Source organism: Lepidochelys olivacea, assembly GCF_965140295.1.
Source record: "Lepidochelys olivacea isolate rLepOli2 genome assembly, chromosome: 1".
NCBI classification, from domain to species: domain Eukaryota; kingdom Metazoa; phylum Chordata; order Testudines; family Cheloniidae; genus Lepidochelys; species Lepidochelys olivacea.
Window position 1 is genome coordinate 21,502,707 of NC_140411.1, and position 24,388 is coordinate 21,527,094.

Here is a 24,388-nt window from a genome sequence, read left to right on the forward strand (position 1 = left end):
TGACAGATGCAGCAGAGATTGTCTCTCTCAAGTGGGTGTCTTCAGCTACAGCTGCCATAAAACCAACTGAGTGAATTCTTTACCACTCAGGGGTGCATACCCATGGCCTCTCAAGGCTGAAGGGTGCCTACTACAACCAACTGCTAGATTCTGTTCTGTAAATTTCGGAAGAGATACTTTATTCTTCAGTCAATAACAAAGAAGTTGAATCCCGGTTTTAGATGAAAAATTTAACCCAATCTTAACTCTAAGCCTTCAAGAGTGCCTCCACGATATTCATAGCTATAAATGCAAATTATAAATGCAAAGAAGGATTAGGTCTTCCTAACCAGTCCCTCTATTTCCAAGTCATTTTTTATGTGCCATTACTGATCTGTGTTTAAGCACAGCAACTGCACTTACCCAACCACCACATGAGGGTATTTCATTCTAAACCAGGCTGCAAGCATCCCTCCATAGGATCCCCCTATGGCAATCACAGGAGCATTTAGGGCTCCTGGAATTGTCTCCTTTAGGTGCTGAATTAGTATCGCAAAGTCTGCCAGAGCTTGTTCCGACGTCAGGTAATTCAGATGTTTGGAATCCTGAAACAAGAACACGTTATATAGTATGGGACAGATTTTCAAACACCAATCTTTGTTTTTCCATTTGCAATTTGTGATCTGCTGAGGATCACACCAGAGGTGACTGCATTTGGGCAACAGGTGAATTGATCTCTGCAAGTGTAGCTTGTAATTCTGGAAATCCCTAGAGGCTTTTGAAAGCAACTGTACAGAATCAATAGTTATAGAAAATGTGACTCTCCTGCCGCAAATACTAGTAAACATGGAGCCAAATCCACCTCCCCATACTCATGCAAGTAGTTACTATGTAGTCAACAGGGTTATTCACATGAGTCAAGCCAGCAGAATTTACACTAGCAAAGAAGAATTTTAAGGAGAAAGGAAGCAGCCAGTTCTTCTCAAAAGCCTTGAAACCAGAGGGTGATCAGAGTGGGAAAAGGCACTTACACTGTAAGACTTGTTTCCGAAGGGCAAGGATTCTCCATAGTATCGGTGTTCAGCAAATATTAACATGGCATTAAGCTCTTCTGCCACATCCCACATAAAACCCTGTGGGGGAGGGGGAGGAGCATTTAAAACAATGAGCAGACACTGAATTATTATGCACTTTCATTTAAATATACCCATTAAACTCATACTCTTCAATAGCGAAGATGCCACTGACTCAGTTACTAGTCACTCAACTGTTGTCTAAGGATAGTAAAAGTAAAGAGAACTAGACAGATACAGAATGTAATGGAGGCTTAGTAAATCACTGAAAATATTCACAGGGCCAAATTTCTGCAAGGGGCAAGTGGGTACACAAAAAGAGAAACATCTCAGGTGAGGGGAAGTGGCACTATTGTGCCAGAGCCAGTTCATGAAATGCTGCCATAACTGCTGTAGCAAAAGGGACGTGGCTCATGGGAAATCTATGAATAAAGCTTATACACATCCCAGGATTCTGATTAAGTTACAGGTGACATCAACGTCATTTTGCAGCAAACACTATATAAATAGGGCTTCTAGTTACGGTTTTAACTGATAAAAACCAATAAAAAGAAAAGGAGGACTTGTGGCACCTTAGAGACTATCAAATTTATTTGAGCATAAGCTTTCGTGAGCTACAGCTCACTTCATCGGATGCATTCAGTGGAAAATACAGTGGGGAGATTTATATACACAGAGAACATGAAAAAATGGGTGTTACCATATACACTGTAACAAGAGTGATCAGGAAAGGTGAGCTATTACCAGCAGGAGAGGGAAAAAAACCTTTTGTAGTGATAATCAAGGTGGGCCATTTCCAGCAGTTGATGAACGTGTGAGGAACAGTAGCCAGGGATGGGGGGTGGGGTAGAGAGAAATAAACATGGGGAAATAGTTTTACTTTGTGTAATGACACATCCACTCCCAGTCTTTATTCAAGCCTAGTGTAATGGTGTCCAGTTTGTAAATTAATTCCAATTCAGCAGTCTCTCGTTGGAGTCTGTTTTTGAAGTTTTTTTTATTGAAGAATTGCGACTTTTAGGTCTGTAATCATAATTCTTTTACGTAGAGACTGTCTGGTTTGGCCAGTGTACATGGCAGAGGGGCATTGCTGGCACATGATGGCATATATCACATTGGTAGGTGTGCAGGTGAACGAGCCTCTGACAGTGTGGCTTTGTTGCAAGGATATATCTACCAATGTGATATATGCCATCATGTGCCAGCAATGCCCCCTGCCATGTACACTGGCCAAACCAGACAGTCTCTAGGCAAAAGAATAAATGGACACAAATCAGACGTCAAGAATTATCACATTCAAAAACTGGTGGGAGAACACTTCAATCTCTCTGGTCACTCGATTACAGACCTAAAAGTCGCAATTCGCATCTGATGAAGCAAGCTGTAGCTCACGAAAGCTTATGCTCAAATAAATTGGTTAGTCTCTAAGGTGCCACAAGTACTCCTTTTCTTTTTGCGGATACAGACTAACACGGCTGTTACTCAAAAACCAATAAGACATCCCTGACATAAATAACCCCCTGAAATCAGCATTCATCCAGGGAACACCAGAACACCACCTGAACTGGTTACTTGTATCTAGGAGCTTGTCTACATGGAGCAGTAACGCATACAATAGGGGTGTGATTTATAAAGCACAGGCACATGTTGTGCATTAATTGGTCCATGTAGTCCCTGCTTCTGCGTGCTAAAGATGCTACGGCATATACTACTGTTAAGACAGGTTTCAGAGTAGCAGCTGTGCTAGTCTGTATCCGCAAAAAGAACAGGAGTACTTGTGGCATCTTAGAGACCATAGCCCACGAAAGCTTATGCTCAAATTTCTTAGTCTCTAAGGTGCCACAAGTACTCCTGTTGTTCTTACTACTGTAATGAGTAATGTATATATTGCAGCATACACAAAGAGAAGGTCCCCAACCCTTCCCCCTCCCCCCCACCCAGTTTTTGAATATCTACATAAAACTAAAAAGTTACTAAAAATAAGCCCTGAAAAACAGAATCCCTGTCTATAATCTATATAAGATTCCAAGAACGTTACTCTGAGGTGTGACATACTGAAGTCTAGATTATCTGCTGAGTCAATGTGAAGTGATGGAAATAGCTACAAGCATGGTTGAAAGCTCTTTTTATTCAAAACATCTCCAGGTTCTATCACCACTGGGATTTGAAATCCGTTACCATCCCATTTTTAAGTTCTCAGACATTTTGACTTGAGGAATTATACCCAAGCGGCAGCAAGGCATGTATCTATGCCATGGTGACAGTCCTAGATATTGGTTGAGTTACCTCTGATATATCACAATCACAGCCTAATTCTAAAGTTAATTTACATGCAACAATTTCATTGCTTGTATGGAGTGCACTGAAAGAGGATTACTTCACCCAACTACCATGTCTGTGTGACAGCATGGATGTTCAGTTACTATTATTATGTATAACAGACTTTCCTATGGTGATCATCAACTTACTATCAGACCATGTCCATGAATCTAGACTCAACTCCCCTAGAGGGCAGATGAGGAATCTAAAGCAACATGATGTGAGGTGACTTACCAAAATCTCCTGACAACCAGTCCAGTGTCTCAACCACAATATCATCCTTCCTCTCAGGATCTGATTGACAACCCTTTGAAATCAATGGAAGTATTTCCATTTACTTCAATGGGCTTTGAATCAGGCCCTAAACTCTTATTTTGTTTATTCTTTTAGCTCAGTGTTCCTTAAGGAACACTATTATTTTAATCAAAATTACTGCAGACTTGGATTTTAAATACGTATTCCGATGCGGTCTCCCACTAATATGCCACATTATAAAGTAAGAGCAATATTAAAGAACAAAAATCTATTTTATATACACCGTATTATTGCAAAACCAGGTGATATCGCCTTCATTGCCAGTGTAGAAGAGAATCGATCCATTGTCTTTTCTCCAATGCTGATCTGCTACTAGGTACCGCTGCTGGAATGTAAGATCTTGATCAAATCCAAAATGATCAATCTGTGGGAATGAACAGAAAAAAAAACAAACAAATAGTTTCAGAAAGGTCTAATAGGGTCAAGGAGTGAAAGTGTTGACATTCAAGATGAGATTCACCAAGGTTGAAAAACATAATTTAACCCAGGATTCTTTGACTCTAACACACTGAAATTGATTTAAAGTTTTTCCTCTCCAAGAGACAGTTAACCAGCGCTGGATGAAGGCTGTACACTCAAGACGAAAGTGAAATTTAATCTCAGTTACAAAAGATACATGCAGTTTTAATAGCATCATATTTAAAGGTGATGCTCTCCAGGAGTATGCTCTCCAAATGCAGTAGAAACACAGTCTTTGTCCCATATTGCTTACAGTCTTGTGTCACGCTCTGGGGTACAACCACTCACTACTTTGGATTGCGTCACAGCCTGCCCTGTCACCCAGGGGGCCTTAAATGCTCTGCTGCTGTGGCTCACAGCCTGAACAGCAACACCCAGCAGACAAACACGCACTGAGCATCTGTGTATTAAGCAACTCTGGCTCTGCACTCTGATGCCAGCCATCTGCTTGTTACAGCCCAGCCACACACTGGTATCTCCCAAGATTGTTACTATTAGCCCAGTGACTCCAACACTCCCAGTCCCAAGATTTCCCAAAACCACATGCTCTTTAATGTCCAGCCCTCTCCTGGACCATTCAGAGGAATAACAAGGTTCGTTCATTCCTCTAAAGAGACAAAATTCACAGTTGTATCACTTTAATTCAAACAGTGGGTTGGTGTAGATTAAAAGTAAAACAAGTTTATTAACAAAAGGAGGTAGGCTTTTAAGTGAGTTCAAGTATTAAGAATACAGTTAGAAATAGTCACAAGCAAATAAAGGTGAAAAATGCTTTCTAGAGACTAAGACTTAACAAAACTACAGTCTTGATTCAAGGTAAGATTCTTACTGCACGCTCAAAGAGCAAGATGGCTGACTCCTCCCACCCAGTCAAAATCTCTCCCCAAAGACAAAATACCCCAAGTTCTTGTATAGACCAATGAAACTTTGAAATGGATTCTTCTGAAGGTTACTCCCCAAAATAAAAGAAAAGGAGTACTTGTGGCACCTTAGAGACTAACCAATTTATTTGAGCATGAGCTTTCGTGAGCTACAGCTCACTTCATCGGATGCATGCCGTGGAAACTGCAGCAGGCTTTATTTATACACAGAGAATATGAAAAAATACCTCCTCCCACCCCACTGTCCTGCTGGTAATAGCTTATCTAAAGTGATCATCAGGTGGGCCATTTCCAGCACAAATCCAGGTTCTCTCACCCTCCACCCCCCCACACAAATTCACTCTCCTGCTGGTGATAGCCCATCCAAAGTGACAACTCTTTACACAATGTGCATGATAATAAAGGTGGGCCATTTCCTGCACAAATCCAGGTTCTCTCACCCCCTCACCCCCCTCCCAAAAACCACACACACAAACTCACTCTCCTGCTGGTAATAGCTCATCCAAAGTGACCATTCTCCCTACAATGTGCATAATTAAGGTGGGCCATTTCCAGCACAAATCCAGGTTCTCACATCCCCCCCACCCCCATACACACACAAACTCACTCTCCTGCTGGTAATAGCTCATCCAAACTGACCACTCTCCAAGTTTAAATCCAAGTTAAACCAGAACATCTGGGGGGGGGGGGTAGGAAAAAACAAGAGGAAATAGGCTACCTTCATTATGCAAGGTAGCCTATTTCCTCTTGTTTTTTCCTACCCCCCCCCCCCAGATGTTCTGGTTTAACTTGGATTTAAACTTGGAGAGTGGTCAGTTTGGATGAAGTATTACCAGCAGGAGAGTGAGTTTGTGTGTGTATGGGGGTGTGGGGGATGTGAGAAAACCTGGATTTGTGCAGGAAATAGCCCAACTTGATTGTCATGCACATTGTGTAAAGAGTTGTCACTTTGGATGGGCTATCACCAGCAGGAGAGTGAATTTGTGTGGGGGGTGGAGGGTGAGAAAACCTGGATTTGTGCTGGAAATGGCCCACCTGATGATCACTTTAGATAAGCTATTACCAGCAGGACAGTGGGGTGGGAGGAGGTATTTTTTCATATTCTCTGTGTATAAATAAAGCCTGCTGCAGTTTCCACGGCATGCATCCGATGAAGTGAGCTGTAGCTCACGAAAGCTCATGCTCAAATAAATTGGTTAGTCTCTAAGGTGCCACAAGTACTCCTTTTCTTTTTGCGAATACAGACTAACACGGCTGTTACTCTGAAACCTGATCCCCAAAATAAAGTTCATTCAAACCGTGAGGAAGGAGACATGGGGTCTGGTGATAAAGGAAGTTCCATGCTAGTTTCTTTCCTGATGGTATTTGCTAAAATGTATATTGATCTGTTCCTGCCCCCTCCTGTGCAAATTAATGGCCACCTGATGTGATACTAATTGGCTGATAACACCTGGCTGGAAGTGCTGGCTTATCCTTTGTCTGGGAGAAACCTGTTTACCCAGTCCCCAGACTTGTCCGGTAAACATATTTTAGTTCTGCATTTCCTTCATTATTTGTATGGTCCCTTAGGCATTTACTGTACCTACCCCAGGCAAGACTATTAATGATCAGCATGTTATTAGTTTTTCAATGATACCTTACGTGACACCTATCAGATACAATTTATGACATTAATGAATTGGGGTACACTGGTCAGGCCAGCTGAAACTCACTACCAGATACCAGTAAACCCCTTGCCCTCTTGCACTGGGATGCTGTTAGGGTCACGACTAAGACAGGATAGCTGTATGAAATAAACAAATGGGGCAAGATGGAAGGTAGAAGAGTGAGGGGGCAAATGGCAGTGCTGGTCAAAAGTTTTCAGTCAGTTTTTTGTTTTTGTTTTTTTGGAGAGGTGTGGTGGGGAAAATACAAAGTAGTTTTTTCAACTAAATGGAAACATTTTCAAGGAATTATGTTTCCTAGAACATATTTGATGAAATACTGAAAACCCAAAACTGAAGTTTTCCTAGCTAAAATATTTTTGGTTTTCAACAGTATACAGCTGAAAAATGGTAAAGTTTTCATTTCTGATTAAGAGTTGAAATTTTCCACTGAATGTTTTCACTAAAACTTTCCTCCCATTTTTATCTAAATTTTCCATGGGGGTGGGGAGGTGTTTTTCTACATAAAACAGCAGTAATATTAGCTTTATAACTGGGGCCCTACCAAATTCAAATCCACGAAAAACGCATCTCAGATTGTGAAATCTGGTCTTGTGTGTGCTTTTACCCTATACAGATTTCACGGGGGAGACCAGCATTTCTCAAATTGGGGGTCCTGACCCAAAAGAGAGGGACTGCAAAGTTATTTTGGGGGGGTGTCAGTATTGCCACCCTTACTTCTGCGCTGCCTTCAGAGCAGCACCCCACCAGCAGCAGCAAAGAAGGAAGGGTGGCAATACCATACCATGCCACCGTATTTCTGCGCTGCTGCCTTCAGAGCCAGGTGGACGGAGAGTGGCGGCTGCGGACTGAGGGGCCCAGCTTTGCAGGCAGCAGCACAGAAGTAAGGGAGGCAATCCCATGCCATGCCATCCTTCCTTCTGCGCTGCCGCTCGCAGAGGCTCTGCCTCCAGAGCTGGGCACCCGCCAGTAGCCACCGCTCTCCACCTGCCCAGCTCTGAAGGCAGCGCTACCAACAACAGTGCAGAAGTAAGTCTAACAGTACTGCAACCCCCTCTACAATAACCTTGCGACCGCCCCCGTGCCAATTCCTTTTTGAGTCATGATCCCTACAATGACACCACCATGACATTTCAGATTTAAATAGCTGAAATCATGAAATTTACAATTTTTAAAAACCTATGACCATGAAATTGACCAAAATGGACCCTGAATTTGGTAGGGCCCTATTTGGAACCTTGTTGCAAATTTACCCTGGATTACAAAGGTGAAATTTTCAGCCTTCATTTATGCTACTTTACACACACAAATGTTTACACACGTCCTTCCCCTTGGCGAGCCTGTCTACACTAGGAAGCAGGGCAATGCTGGGGGAGGGTTTGCAGGGCCCTTATGTCCACCCCCCCCCCCCGCCCGTAGCCACCCTTCCCAGTGCAAAGGTCAAACGTCACACAGAGGTAAAGGTGGCATGGCAGGGCCTGGCTCTGAAGGCAGAGCAGGGAGTGCGATGGCTGCTGCTGGACACCCAGCTCTGAAGGCAGAGCCACAGCCAGCAGCAGAAGTGGAGAAGTAAGGGTGACATATCGAGCACATGGTTAAGGCATGGTTAAGGGAATAGGGGGCACAGACTAGGGGTGGAGAGCCCCAAACAGAGGGAGTGTGGGTGGGGGAACGAGTCCCAGATAGGCAGGCATCCTGCAAAGAGGAGATGGCACATGATGAAGCAGCGCATGGTTGGGAGCACAGGGGATGCTGCTGCTGTTGTGAGCAGGGCAGGCAGGAGCCATCAGATGTTGTAAGGGGTCCGGTCCCACGGCCATGGCTGTCCGAGGGCTGCCAGGAACTGCGCAGAGCTGTGCCTCAGGGCGGCAGGCAACGTGAGGTGTGCGGAGCTGACCTTGAGCCCCAGGTCCAGAGCCCAGGGTGGCTCCGGGGCCCTTCCCGTGAAGAGGCAGCGAAGGGCCAGAGCCCTCATGCTCTCCCAAGGCCCAGCTTGGGCACAGGGGAGCCTCAGTGCTCCCATGTGTGCCCACAAAATGTATAGCGCAGCCCCCCCCCAATTTTCTGTCTAGTCCACCTCAGCGCCCCCACCTGGAAGAGGCTGGCGCCACCCCTGCTGGGAAGTTTACCAAAATAGCTATCCTGGAATATCTCCTTATGTGGACATTCTTATTTTGGTATAAGAGTGTCCCCAGGGGGGCTTATCTCAAGGTAACTATTCTGAAGTAGCTGTTTCAGTAAATTTCCAAATCACAGCCAAGTCTTAAAACATCATCACTTTTGCTTTAGAAACCAGTGTTTGGTGCTTCCACCCTGGGAGTGAGGGTAGCCTGTAGCTGGATCACTGAATTATTCTAGGAGAGAGCAGCATCTTTGCTTCATCTCTCTCGGTCAGTCTCCCTGCCAGACCAGTAGAACAAAGACATTGGCAGTAGCTTATGGCGTGCTGCTAGTAGAAGCCTGACATCTGCTGGAATGAACATCTGTGCCTGCTGCCTTCTGTCGTTAACATACAGCATCTACAGTCCCTCATGTGCCCCATAAAACCTGGGCTCTTAACACGGCCTTTGTTCTGCAAACATCTGCAAGTGGATTTAGTGCACACGGAAAAGAGGCATCTCAGTACTAGATCAAGCCGTGTGTAGCATGAGCAGCTGCTGTGCAAACTTCCCCATGCAGCTCAAACGCGGAGTCTAATTCCTGACTACCAGAACCCAGATATTCCAATCAAGATAGCAAAACTGCATGGCCTTGTGCGCACACTTTTTAAGAGGTTGGTACGTACAAACAGGGAATGGGATAAGACTCCAGGCTTTGCTTGGGCCCAAGAACAGGATTTGAACTTAAAAAAAAAAAAGACATTTTAAAATGGTTTATTTTCAAAACCTAACAAGCTCGCAAAAAGTATTTTGCCGCACTCACTTTTGGGGGTGCTGTTATTACAGATGGGCCTTAGCAGCACTGAACGTAGAGGAAGTTCAGATCCTCTGTGCCTCAGGCACATTCTACTATTCATAATAATGCCATGTGTGTGCATTTTACCTTACAGACATGGAAAACAGAGAGACACGGTCCTTGCCTGAGAGTTTATTAACTAGATTTAGGGTTTTTACTAGTCCAAAAATAACTGGTCAATTGACTGGTCAACCATTGGTCAAATAAAATCAGAAGTGCTCAAGTATTTGATCCTTGTGCTTTCCTTTATTTTTTTTCTCCCTGCACCATTTGTGAATGGTTTTAATTCTGGTATTTAATCTCAATTTGTTTGTTTAGAAGACAAGCAGCTGCCAAAGCCATAGTTTCAGTTTGGGGTCATTATCTCATACGATTAGTCTTGGAGTCTAACAAAGAAGATCAGACATAACTTTAGGATAAGTCTGAGCCATTTAGTGTTCATGAATGTAAATATCAGAAAGCTACACCAAGGAAGCTTATCTTTAAGCTTCTTGAGACGATAAGTGTGAATGTCAGATGGTTTAGCAAACTGCCAATGGGAGTCAAATGTGACCAGATGAAATATATCCCAGGCTGTGAGGGACCACAGGGATTCCTGGTCCAGAACCAGTGCTATGAAAATTTGTTCTGGTCCAAAAAGAACTTGCATTGGTTGAAAGTTTTCTAGCTTTGCCAAGTCATGAAGCATGAAACATTTTAACTATGGTATCACTCATTTAACTGTAAGAGGGATATCAGTTTTTCTTGGCATTGTTGCTGTTCATTATCAGTTGTGTAACACTTGCATAGTTCCACAAAATGTTAACACAAAAAAACAAAATAAGATTGAAGGACAAGGTTCTCTGTTGTTCCAAGTTCTCACTCTGTGAAGATGGGGATGGAAAGACACCAGGAAGCTAGTTACACTCTTCTTGGCCCATTTGGCAAAAGTCCCCAAGGCACCAGAAACCAGACCTGCGCATAGTCAGAGCAGACCTATTTGTGAGTTATTGCCAACTGATGCCCTAGCAAAATGAGTTGTTTATTAAATTAATCAATCCAGTTCCTATTGGCCACCTGTCTACATCACAGAAATCTCCATCCGATTAGTCTTTAATTGTTGAGGCTGAGTGGAAAGGCCAAGGACTAAACAGATGTAGCAGCTGAACCAACCTCTCACCTCCTCTGCTGTCACACCTACCAAAAACTTAACAGCAGTTGGGCAGCTGCTCTGCTGTGACCACAGCCTATCATCCAAACCAGTGCTGTCCTTGTCTATTGAAACTACCTGTTGTCTCTTGTCTTATACTTAGATTGTGAACTCTGGGGCAGGGACCATCTTCTTTGTTCTGTGTTTGTTCAATACCTTGCACAACAGGGCCCTGATCCATGGCTAAGAGCCCCCACATAAATTAGACAACTAATTCAGTCCCTAATCTAGTAAACTATTTATGCATGTGCTTAACTTTAAGCACGAGTTCTCCCATTGCAGTCAATGAGACTACACGAATGCTTGTAGTTAAGCATGCATTTAATGGCTTTGCTGGGTCGCAGCCCTAATGAATGATGACAGATTATCTCATTGTATGCTGATATTTGGCTTGCTACTTTTTGCAGTGCCATTATTTAACATGTAATAAACTTAGTGCTGTAGTTAGAAAGTGATTCCCATGAACCAAGAATAGACTCAGCAGCAGAAAATACTCAAGTTTAGAAGTGTATAGGTTTTGGGGAGGGAATTTAAGCAGGTTTAGAGGGAACATATTTGATAAGTAGTTTCCAAGAACTATTCGAATAATATAGTCTACTAACCTGAATACTCTGTTGGTAGTAATGGAAAATCCATTTTGTACATGCCTGGTTTTAGGAGGAATGAGAAATCTGTTTCCACAAAACTTCCTTCTCTTCTTTCTGACAGAGTAAGATTCTATAGGTGGATATTAGGACACTGGCCTGGGATGTGAGAGACCAAGATTCAAGTCGCTGCTCTGCTTGATTTGGAGTGATGTGGGATTGAAAATTCTGCTGTCAGGTAGGGCAAGGCCTTAAACCTGGCCAGTACCCTAACCCCCACCCTATGGGGTGTGATACTGATACAAATACATACACATCCCTCCCCTGACAACTCCATCTTTTGCAAAAGATGCCTGAAAAGTTTTGTTGTTGGTCCAATGAGGAACAAAAACAAATTCCAAAACCCTGAAAGTTGCTGTGAAACAGAATTGTCAACCTCCAGCCAGTTCTAGTACAAACATTCATTTGTTTTTTATTTATACATATGCACCATCATTTTTTAAATAGTTCTGTACTAGGAGTTCTATTTTTCCTTGCTAAATGGTGAATTAAAGTGGAAGATCTGGATTAACATTAGGCTAGTACAGAAGTTGGCAGATTCCCAACATTCTGACACAGAAGAGAATCTTTCTACAGAAAATCATGCATCTGATTTTTCCAACAATTTTTAGTATCCTGAGTTTTAAATTGAAATCAGTTCTTTGGTTTGAGGTGCGGGGATTGTTCGGTCATTCCCCCCACTTTTGGCTAACTTTCTTTTTAGAGTTTTGGTTAAGTGGGATTTTCTTTTTTATACAGTTTTATTCTGCTGTCCCTTCTAAACGTAAGGCAGAAGGCCAAACTGCCAGTGCGCTATTGATGGCATATCTTCGATTTTTAGTATTGATAGAGAAAGAAATTCTATTTTTCCTTCCTCTTTCATCACTGCTATTGACCAAGATTTTAATGAGTCAAGCGACATTATGAAAGTTCTGCATCAGGGCTCCTAGTCTGTACTGCTGCAGACTCATTCCTTGGTCGTGGTCACCACCTAGGGTAGGTCTGCACAGCATTTTGGAGCAATGCCCAGATCGACAGAGTCAGGTTAGCTGGGCTCATGCTAGAGCTTTAAGAATAGCTGAACAGACAGAGCTTTTAAGTTGTGGCTCGGGCTGTAGCTCGGACTCTGAAGCCCACACTCTTCCTTTGGTACTAGCATGAGCCCTGCTAACCCAAGTTTGTTGACCTGGGCTGGGACGCTCACTCCAAAAATGCTGCATAGACATGCCCTTAGAGGCTCTATGTCTGTTTCTTCTCTCCTCCCCCAACTCTAAAGTTGTATTAACCCCACTTACCTTCCTCAGAGCACTGCTGAGGGTTAGTTAATAAGCCCAATTCTTCAGTCTTTATTCAAACAAATTCCCTTTGATTTGGCCTGAACACGGTAAACAAACAGTGGCCATATAAACAGAGACATCACATATCTGGCCCCAGAGATCAAATTCCAGACCTTCAGCACCAAAAGCACAAGTACCTCTACTTGTGACAAAATAGTAACTCCTTTAAGCACTAAATAAGTAGCAGGCTCATCCTTGACAGGACCAGTTACTAGGGGCTAAGCCAGTTTATCACAGAAGGACTGCAGGAGAGAATCCAATGTTTGTAAAGTACTTTGAACATGCAAATGCTAAATATTAATATCAAGAAATCAAAACAACTTAGACAATGTATCTGATGTTTTGATTTTTAAATGCTGCAAGGGAGATTTACTGATGCAGTTTCCACTGATTTGAAAGTTGCAACTGTTTGAAAGTTTATATATGTCCAGAGAGACAAGAATCTCTAGTACAGCAGGAGAATGTTAAACAGCAGTTATTAAAGTTAGACATTTTTAAATCAGCAGGTCTAGATAACTTGCACCCAATAATTTTAAAAGAGCTGGCTGAGGACCTTGCTGGACTATTTTAACACGGATTTTCAATAAGTCTTGGAACATTGGGGAAGTTCCAGAAGTCTGGAAGAGAGCTAATGTTGTGCCAATATTTAAAAAGAATAAACAAGACTATCAGGGTAATTATAGGCCTGTCAGTCTGGCATAGATCCCAAGCAAGATAACAGAACAGCTGATATGGGACTTGATTAATGATGAATTGAAGGAGGGTAATATAATTAATGCGAATCAACATGAGTTTATGGAAAATAGATCCTGTCAAACTAACTTGATTTTTTTTTTATTATAGTACAAATTGGGTTGATAAAGGTAATAGTGGTGATGTAGCATACTTAGATTTCTGTAAGGGCTTTGAATTGATACTGCACAATACTTTGATTAAGAAACTAGAACAAGGTAAGATGAACATGGCACAGATTAAATGAATTAAAAGCTGGCTAACTGATAGGTCTCAAAATGTAATTGCAAACAGCGAATCAGCAGCAGGTAGGTGTGTTGCTAGTGAGTCCTGTGGGGAACTGTTCTGGACCCTATGCTATTTAACATTTTTATCAACACTGTGCTTAGTGCATAGAAATCTAAAAGTGAAAATGACAAGAAACAAAAACTCACTTTTGTTGTCCAATCAGTGTGGAATGCAAAGGAATAAAACAGAAGCCATGATACAGAAATCACACAGCAGATTTTTAAAATTCAGATTTTAATCATCATCTAAAGTATTATCTGTAACACTGATCAAGAGATGGTCTGTTATCTTACACAAATACACAGTGTATGTAAGGATTTTATATAGATAGTGAACCCATAATTACAGTATAGCTACCAGAAGGGATACTACTATTAAAGGCACATGTATGAAGACATTCATTCTGAGTGGCTATATAGGCTTAAAATTTAAGTATGTAGCTTTAGAGAACTTGGCTAGAAACAAGCCTAGCCATCAACAGTACCGGTGCAAACCAGGCCGTCAGAACAGCATTCTATTCTACAGTTGTAGCAGTAATCCATGTGTGACTTCAGCACTTAACCTACAGCCATTGTAACCCACAACACTGAATTTACACTTCTGAAACCGAGTGTTAACACCTGGGATGTAAGAAGTTCCTTGACCTTGCCTTATTATACTCATGTTGCTATCCAAACCAAAATACTCCATTTGCCATACTTCCTCCCTGCCCCTGGGAAGAGGTTGAGAGAAAAAACAAGTGGCAGATGTTAGTCATATTCCTTAATGCACTACAGGAAGGCAATCACATACTACTGTGATAAACATAGTATAACCACCTATATGGAACAGAACAGAGCACTTCGCTATTCAGAAGTCCCATTTGATCTTTAATGACCAAAGTCAGGATCTCAGTTTTAAGTCTCCTCCAGAGGAGATTATACCCATTTTTTACTGTAAATAACTGCAATGTTATTTACCCCCTGGAGATTCTGGCAGGATCATGAGACTCTAAAGCATTGCTGTGATGGCTTATATTTCAGAATTTCTTTATGCAATAACAGCTTTGTTTTACATAGTTGGATATTTCATTTGCAACTGAGTTTACTTTAGTGATTCCATTGGTGAACAGCCAAAAAAGAACTTAAGTAAAAGAAAGACACCCTCCAAGAGCTCATCCTGTCTGAATTATTTCCTCACTGTGGAAAGACACAGGAAGGGCAGAGGATATCCTCCTGACTTGAGAAGCAGCATGGTCGTTGACCTGCCTGTGACTCGCAGCACCTGGGTTCTATTCCTAGCTCTGCCACTGACCTGCGGCGTGACCTCAGGCAAGTTACTTTGCTTTTCTGTGCCTGTTTTCCCTACCCAGTTTTTGCTTGTCCTGTCTCTGTAGATCATAAGCCAGTAGTCCCTAAACTTTTCCTCTTGCCCCATCCCCTTACCAGGAGTGGAGTGGGAGCTGGGGCAGGACTGGGGCTGGAGACAGAGCAGGGCTGGGGAGTGATCCCTCCCTATCCCCTTGTGGGAGCTGGCCCAGGCCCCGCTGTGCCCCTCCCCTGATGTTCCTCTGCACCCCTCCAGGGGGTGGGTTCCAGTTTGAGGACCACTGCCATAAACTCTTCAGGGTAGAGACTGTCCCTCACTATGCATACGTACAGCATAAAGCCCAACTCGGCCCCACTCTTGTTTAGGGCTTCTGGGTACTACCATAATACAAATAATAAATACCATCCCCAAGTCTATGCCCACAAGACACACTAGTATTTTACAAAATAAAATGCAATTTACCTTTTATGGGGGGGAAGAGGAGGGAAAGGGAGTAAAAGCTAGGTAGAAATCAAGCTTTTATATTACAATAGCTAGGATTTCACACTGTACTTCCATTTTGAGATTGCTTGTACTTTCATTCTTGTTCACATAAAGGATCAAGCGCCACCTTGTGTCACCTATTGCTGGGTGAAATTCTCTCCCTTCTCAGTGCCAATTTGGTTTTGTTTAAATCTAACCCTAAAACTTCAGTACCGCCAACCTCGAGATCAAAAACCATCATTTAAAAAAAAAAATCAAATTATGGTTTTAATCTGTTTTTTGGACTCCCCTCTATTCCCCTGCCAATGGTGTGCATGTGAGAGAATTTCAGGTTGAAATATCAACCTTTAATGCACACAAACATGTACCTCTCCCTGGCTGCTCAGTTGGAGCCCCTTTACCCTCTCCTCACCCCAAAGAGGGGAACTGCCATCCATTCCCTCAAGCACAGTCCTGATGCAACAGTGACACTTCTCTACCTCCTGCCGCCCTGGGACTTCTCTATGCAGCAGCACTGCTGTCCCGGCTCCCCACTCCCCTTCCTCCTGCTATCCCAGAACCCGCTCTCTGCTACAGGGCCACAGGAAGCCAGGGCAGGTCTGCGTCCTCAGACCCAAGGCTCTTCCACAGAGTTCTGCCCATGTGCCGAGCCCTGAAAATCATGGGATTGAATCATGGGAGAGTCTTGTCATGACAGCTCCCAAGGTGGCTCCAAAATCCTGAGACAGGGGACTGGAGATCAATTCATGAGAGTTAGCAACACTGCCCTCCCCTGGCCTGATCAGAGGGGTCTCCCACTTACTCACCCACCTACCCCCTGGCTGAGGGAGTTGCCATTCTATCCCCACCATCTCCCACTCTTACATTGTCCTCTGCATACTCCTCAACCTCCCTCCTGCCTCCACATTCCCCTGAACCCCTAAATAGACCTCCTGCTCCACTCATTCTTCCCCCATCTACCTTGCACAGAGTCTCTGCTGGCTGCTCCTCACAGTCCCTGTGTCCCGCTCAGCCTCCTAAAGCAGACTGAAGCCAAGTCCATGGGCAAAATGGCTGCCAACTATGGGACTTTATTAGGGATGGCCTCACTTCCAGATGCAGATAGACTTGAGGGAAGTGGTGACGAGACCCATTGGTAATAATATGAGATGGTGGCCACATCGAATAAGGGAAAATTCATGAGTTGACCACATGTGAACACATCACACAGGTAACGAGACACCCCAAAATTGCTAGAGTCACGATAAAAATCACAAGAGCTGGCAATACTGAAATGCTGCTTTATGAGTTCATTTTCCATTTTAAGTTAGTGGGCTCCAACTTGCGCACCAATTTTTTTTAATGGGTGTTTGTTGTATTCTTTTCAGAACGCTGATACTTGTAGAAGATGCTATAGATTAAATAATAATAGCTAAATCCCAAGAATGATCGGTTTCAATGAGAAACGTCGGGTGCCATTTATCAGAAGGCGTGATCTGCGATATATTTCCATCTCTTACTGCACTGGATCATGCACTTTTCTAATAACCTTGAAATACTCAAGGACAATTAGATAATGTTAAAGTGCTAAATAAGTGAAAAGTAGTCATGATAAATAACTGAATTTGCCTTTTATTTTTTGGTTTAAAAAATTTCATAAAATCTCAGTGGTTTTAGTGTTTAATTTCCTCCTCTCGGCTTCAATTTTTTTTAAAAAACAGTTTAAAAGGCTGGACTCCTATTGTGTCTGTGCCTAGTCCTGCCTGCAATTAGGCAATAAGGATAAGCTAGAGTCTTATTTTAGACCTTAAATTAATTTTCAAAGGTTAGATTAGGAAATTAAATCATTTTATGAAGTGCCAAAAGGAAATCAGTCTATAATAGCATGACATACAGGAGAGCTGTTAAGATACGACTGTACTTCCTAGCCCAGCTCCTTGACCCAAGACAGGGTTAATGCCTTCTCATATGGCAGGGGCCAGTATTCACTTACCCCAGTGGTTACTCTAACACAGGAGAGGCATGGGAATTTACAACCTAATTTTTTCAGAAAACCCTGAGAACAGGGAGTCAGCGAGGAAGCACCTCTTCAACTGTGACTGTACCATTGCTAGTGTGTCTTCTTCGGGGATAAGAGCAAGTTATTATACTTTCACTTGTTTCACTGGGGCTTGTTTTATTTTGTGATAGCCTTGATACTTGTTCTGAATAGGCGGTCATAGTTTAAATAAATCACCCTGCTTCTAGCACCCATTTGTCTCATTTGTGATTAGAAACACTCAAAAGGGAAATGTTGGAGAGGAACTCTGCTATTGTCCTGTGTCACAGCTTAGACAAACTGCCTGGAAAACAACAGGCTGAAAAATACTCAGATACCCAGAGGAAACTGTAGGAAAGTAGCCAACGCTATTCACATTAGCCTCTGTTAAAAACAGGTCACCCAGTAAGCAGAACATAATACAGTGCTATTTTTATATAAAATCAAAATAAAGAGATAAAATTTAAATGGCAACACAGTGAAGGTCTTAGGGAAGTGAAAGACAATCTTGGTTACACGCTTTGACAAACTCCCCGCTCCTTTGAAACAGCATTGGCTGTCTGATTAAAAGCACAGATATCCGTGCCACGTAAGGCAGTGTCAGAATAAAATTGGGTTTTAATTATTTAAGAAAAAAAACCTGTGGAAATCACAGTAAGATCACACTGAGTGTGTCTACACTGCAATAAAATACCCTCATGGGGTTTGAGAGCACAGGTGCCAGCCTGAGCCCAAACACCTCCACTGCAATTTTACAGCCCAGCAGCCCGATCCCCACAAGCCCAAGTCAGTTGACACAAGCCACAGCACAGAAACCCTCTCACTCCCTTCACAGTACTCCCCTCCACATTGATCTGCAAGCAATGGACATGTTTGTCCTGCAGAGAATCAAATAAGAGTGTAAAGCATTGTCCCAATACATGAGCAGTTTTCATGAGCGAGCGAACAGGAGCGGCTAACAGGGGAGTTTTGCAAGGGAGTTCTTCAGGTGAAGGAGGAGCGATTACGTGACCCTTGGGGTAAGTTTGTTGCCTGTAGTGTGTTGTTTGTGTTGTGGTTGCTGCTTGACTTAAATATGTCGCATGTTATATATAACAGGAGCAGCTAACAGGAGTGTGAGGGGGGCTAGATACACTTAACATTCTTTAAACTTAAAGCCAAAAACACCCCCTGATAAAAACAAAACAACAACAAAGGAACGAGCTTCAGGAGTCGAGAGAATGCAGGCAGAAGTCCAGCAACAGAGGGGGGCTATCCTGTTTATTGCACCCAGTGCAGCATGTCTGATTACCTGCCTTATGGGCAGGTGGTGTATGTGTGCATTCGGTGCAAGGAGCTCCTGGCCCTCAGAGACTGTGAACAGCCTTTGGAGACCAGAGTGGCTGAACTGGAGGAGCTAAGGGAGACAGAGAGGTACACAGATGAGACTTTCTGGGACACAGTAGAACGGTCCCACGCCCAGTCTGACAGCCTCTGTGCTGCTGAGGAGGATGAGCGTCTCAGGGAAAGAACATCCAACTGGAGCAGAGGGAAACTATCCCATAGTTGGAACCCTCCTTTCAGATGATGTTGTGGATCCTCTCGCACTGAGGATACCTCTCCAGGGGAGTAAACTCCAGTTATCAGGAAGAGACAGGTATTAGTAATGGGCGAGCTGATCGTTAGAAACATAGATAGCTGGGTTTGCGATGACCAGGAGAACCGCATGGTGACTTGCCTGCCTCGTGCGACGGTTGCAGATCTCTCGAGACACCTAGATAGACTTATGTCTAGCGCTGGGGAGGAGCCGTTGGTCGTGGTACATGTAGGTACCAACCACATAGGGAAGGATAGGAGAGAGGTCCTGGTGGCCAAATTTAGGCTGGTAGGTAAGAGATTGAAGTCCAAGACCTCTATGGTAGCATTCTCTGAAATGCTTCCAGTTCTACGCGCAGGGCCAGTTAGACAGGGAGAACTTCAGGGTCTCAATGTGTGGCTGAGAGGATGGTGTAGGGCAGGGGTGGGCAAACTTTTTGGCCCGAGGACCACATTGGGGTTGCAAAACGGTACGGAGGGCCGGGTAGGGAAGGCTGTGCCTCCTCTAACAGCCTGGCCCCCTCCCACTTCCTGTGCCCTGACGGGGACCCCAACCCCATCCAACCCTCCCACTCCTTGTCCTCTGACTGCCCCCTCCCGGGACCCCCCGCCACTAACCACCCTTCCCCCTCCCGGGACCCCACTCCCTATCAACCCCCCCACTCCCTGTCCCCTGACTGCCACAACCCCTATCCACCCCCCCCCCCAACAGGTCCTCCAGGGACTCCCACGCCTATTCAACCCCCCCATTCCCTGTTCCCTGACCGCCCCCCCCAGAACCCCCAACCCATCCAAACCCCCTGCTCCTTGTCCCCTGACCACACCCTGCCAGGATCCCCCCCCCCAACTGCCCCCGGGACCCTACCCCTTACCCAACCCCGTCCCCTGACTGCCTCAACCCCTATCCACACCCCCGCCCCCTGACAGGTCCTCCGGGATGCCCATGCCTATCCAACCCCCACTGTTCCCCATCCCCTGACCCCCTCCCACCCCCCGAACCTCCACCCCATCCACAAGAGGAAAGGCAATTCTTGGTTTAGTCCTAAGTGGAACATACGATCTGGTCCAAGAGGTGAATATAGCTGGACCACTTGGTAATAGTGACCATAATATAATTGGTTTCAGAGTAACAGCCATGTTAGTCTGTATTCGCAAAAAGAAAAGGAGTACTTATGGCACCTTAGAGACTAACCAATTTATTTGAGCATAAGCTTTCGTGAGCTACAGCTCACTTCATCGATGAAGTGAGCTGTAGCTCATGAAAGCTTATGCTCAAATAAATTGGTTAGTCTCTAAGGTGCCATAAGTACTCCTTTTCTTTTTGCATAATATAATTAAATTTAACATCCCTGTGGTGGGGAAAACACCATAGCAGCGCAGCACTGTGGCATTTAATTTCAGAAAGGGGAACTACACAAAAATGAGGAAGTTAGTTAAACAGAAATTAAAAGGTACAGCACAAAAAGTGAAATCCCTGCAAGCTGCATGGAAACTTTTTAAAAACACCATAATAGAGGCTCAACTTAAATGCATACCCCAAATTAAAAAACATAGTAAGAACAAAAAAAGTGCCACTGGGGCTAAACAACCAAGTAAAAGAAGCAGTGAGAGGCTGTCAAGGTTCCTTCCCCACTTTGAACTCTAGAGTACAGATGTGGGGACCTGCATGAAAAACCCCCTAAGCTGGTACAAATAAGCTTAGGTTAAAACTTCCCCAAGATACAAACTATTTTACCTTTTGCCCTTGGACTTTATTGCTGCCACCACCAAGCGTCTAACAAATATATAACAGGGAAAGAGCCCGCTTGGAAACGTCTTTCCCCCCAAAATCCTCCCAAACCCTACACCCCCTTTCCTGGGGAAGGCTTGCTAAAAATCCTCACCAATTTGCATTGGTGAACACAGACCCAAACCCTTGGATCTTAAGAACAATGAATAAGCAATCAGGTTCTTAAAAGAAGAATTTAATTGAAGTAAAAGAAAAAGAATCACCTCTGTAAAATCAGGGTGGTAAATACCTTACAGGATAATCAGATTCAAAACAGAGAATCCCTCTAGGCAAAACCTTAAGTTACAAAAAGACACAAAAACAGGAATATACATTCTATTCAGCACAACTTATTTTATCAGCCATTTAAACAAAACAGAATCTAACACATATCTAGCTAGATTATTTACTAAATTCTAAGACTCCATTCCTGTTCTGTCCCCAGCAAAAGCATCACACAGACAGAGAGGCTTTGTTTCTCCCTCCCCCCAGCTTTTGAAAGTATCTTGTCTCCTCATTGGTCATTTTGGTCAGGTGCCAGCGAGGTTATCCTAGCTTCTTAACCCTTTACACGTGAAAGGATTTTTCCTCTGGCCAGGAGGGATTTTAAAGGTGTTTACCCTTCCCTTTATATTTATGAGGGGCAAAAAAAGGCATCCTTTAAAAAGTGGAAGTTAAATCCTAGCGAGGAAAATAGAAAGGAGCATAAACTCTGGCAAGTGAAGTGTAAAAATATAATTAGGAAGGCCAAAAAAGAATTTGAAGAACAGCTAGCCAAAGACTCAAAAAGTAATAGCAAAAAATTTTTAAGTATATCAGAAGCAGGAAGCCTGCTAAACAACCTGTGGGATCAATGGATGATCGAGATGCTAAAGAAGCACTCAAGGATAAGGTCATTGCAAAGAATTCATTTAGTTTCTCCGCATCAGTCTTCATGGCTGAGGATGTGAAGGAGATTCCCAAACCTGAGCCATTCTTTTTAGGGGACAAATCTGAGGAACTGTCCCAGATTGAGTTGTCAATAGAGGAGGTTTTGGAACAAATTGATAAAATAAGCAGTAATAAGTCACCAGGACCAGATGGCATTCACCCAAGAGTCCTGAAGGAACTCAAATGTGAAGTTGCAGAACTACTAACTGTGGTCTATAACCTATCATTTAAATCAGCTTCTGTACCAGATGACTGGAGGACAGCTAATGTGACACCAATTTTTACAAAGGGCTCCAGAGGTGATCCCGGCAATTATACACCGGTAAACCTGACTTCAGTTCCAGGCAAACTGGTTGAAAGTATAGTAAAGAACAAACCTGTCAGACACATAGATGAACACAATTTGTTAAGGAAGAGTCAACATGGTTTTTGTAAATGGAAATCATGCCTCACCAATCTACTAGAATTCTCTGAGGGGGTCAACAAGCACGTGGACAAGGGGATCCAGTGGATATAGTGTACTTAGATTTTCAGAAAGCCTTTGACAAGGTCCCTTACTAAAAGCTCTTAAACAAAGTAAGCTGTCACGGGATAAGAGGGAAGGTCCTCTCATGGATTGCTAACTAGTTAAAAGATAGGAAACAAAGGGTAGGAATAAATAGTTTTCAGAATGGAGACAGGCAAATAGTTGTGTCCCCCAGGGGTCTGTACTGGGTCCAGTCCTGTTCAACATAATCCTAAATGATCTGGAAAAAGGGGTCAACAGTGAGCGGCAAAATTTGCAGATGATACAAAACTACTCAAGATAGTTAAGTCCCAGGCAGACTGCGAAGACCTACAAAAGGATCTCTCAAAACCGGGTGACTGGGTAACAAAATGGCAGATGAAATCCAATGTTGATTTAGACCCCATCATTTTATATGTATATGATAATGCACATTGGAAAACATAATCCCAACTATACATATAAAATGATGGGGTCTAAATTAGCTGTTACCACTCAAGAAAGGGATCTTGGAGTCATTGCAGACAGCTCTCTGAAAACATCCACTCTGTGTAGTGGCAGTCAAAAAAGCAAACAGAATGTTGGGCATCATTAAGAAAGGGATAGATAAGACAGAAAATATCATATTGCCTCTATATAAATCCATGGTACGTCCACATCTTGAATATTGCATGCAGATGTGCTCGCCCCATCTCAAAAAAGATATATTGGACTTGGAAAAGGTTCAGAAAAGGGCAACAAAAATTATTAGGGGTCTGGGACAGCTGCCATATGAGGAGAGATTAATAAAACTAGGACTTTTCAGCTTGGAAAATAGACGACTAAGGGGGATATGATAGAGGTCTATAAAATCATGACTGGTGTCGAGAAAGTAAATAAGGAAGTGTTATTTACTCCTTCTCATAACACAGGAATAGGAGTCACCAAATGAAATTAATAGGCAGCAGGTTTAAAACAAACAAAAAAGTATTTCTTCACACAACGCACAGTCAACCTGTGGAACTCCTTGCCAGAAAATGTTATGAAAGCCAGGTGTGACGTTCTGTACCTCAGGGGAACACCCTATACCCCCATGTTCAGCCTTATAAAATGAATGTGTGGTATCCAATGCAAAGTTTGTCATGTCACGTGTCTTTGGAAGACTTATGATCCACTGAGAGTTGTTATAGTAATGTTGTAGGTCAGGAGTGGGCAGATTTTTTGGCCCAACGGCCACATCTGGGTGGGAAAATTGTATGCAGGGCTATGAATTTAGGGTTGGGGCAGGGGGTTGTGGTGCAGAATGGGTGCGGCAGGGGACTCAGGGAAGGGGGTTGAGGGTACAGGAGGGATGTGGAGTGCAGGAATGGGCTCAGGGAAGGGGGTTGAGGTGCAGGAGGGGTTCAGGGTGTGGGATCCAGCCTGTCCCCACTTACCTCGAGCAGCTCTGGGGTGGCAGCAGTGCGCAGCCTCCCTGCCTACCTTAGCCCCGCGCCACTCCCAGAAGTGGCCAGCGTGTCCAGCAGTGGCTCTTGGGGGTGGGGTGGCGCGGCGCAGGCAGCTCTCCCACGCGCTGCCCTCACCTGTGGATACCACCCCCAAAGCTCCTATTGGCCATGGTTCCCTGTTCCTGGCCAATGGGAGCCGCGGGGAGTGGTGCCTGCAGGTGAGGGCAGCGCATGGAGCCCTCTGTCCCCGCTCCCACAAGGACGTGGTGCCGGCAGCTTCCGGGAGTGGTGCGGGGCCAGGGCAGGCAGGAAGCCTGCCTTAGCCTCACTGTGCCATGGGGCTGGCAATCCCGTGGGCCAGACTGAAAGCCCTGACGGGCCAGATCTGGCCCACAGGCTGCAGTTTGCCCTCCCCATTATACATTGTAATTTCATGTATATAGTTATGAGGCTGAAAATGTGTCCTCATGGCTTAAAACAGGCCCAGGCAAAAACTGTCCAAGAGCACAGGGGCAGTTCACACTTCATCAGGGCATGTATGGGACAAACCCAGCCCAGCCT

General features: G+C 43.9%; 1 protein-coding gene across 1 annotated transcript in view; it reads right to left on the bottom strand.

Annotated features, from left to right (window-relative positions):
* PRCP (prolylcarboxypeptidase) overlaps window positions 1–24,388 on the bottom strand; it is a 63,063-nt gene that overhangs the window by 14,926 nt on the left and 23,749 nt on the right. Inside the window, exons 2-4 of the mRNA XM_084651114.1 lie at window positions 3,910–4,050; window positions 1,011–1,112; window positions 403–584 (exon numbers count right to left, since the gene is read on the bottom strand). Coding sequence (XP_084507240.1) covers window positions 403–584; window positions 1,011–1,112; window positions 3,910–4,050 — 425 coding nt within the window. The remainder of the gene's footprint in view (window positions 1–402; window positions 585–1,010; window positions 1,113–3,909; window positions 4,051–24,388) is intronic.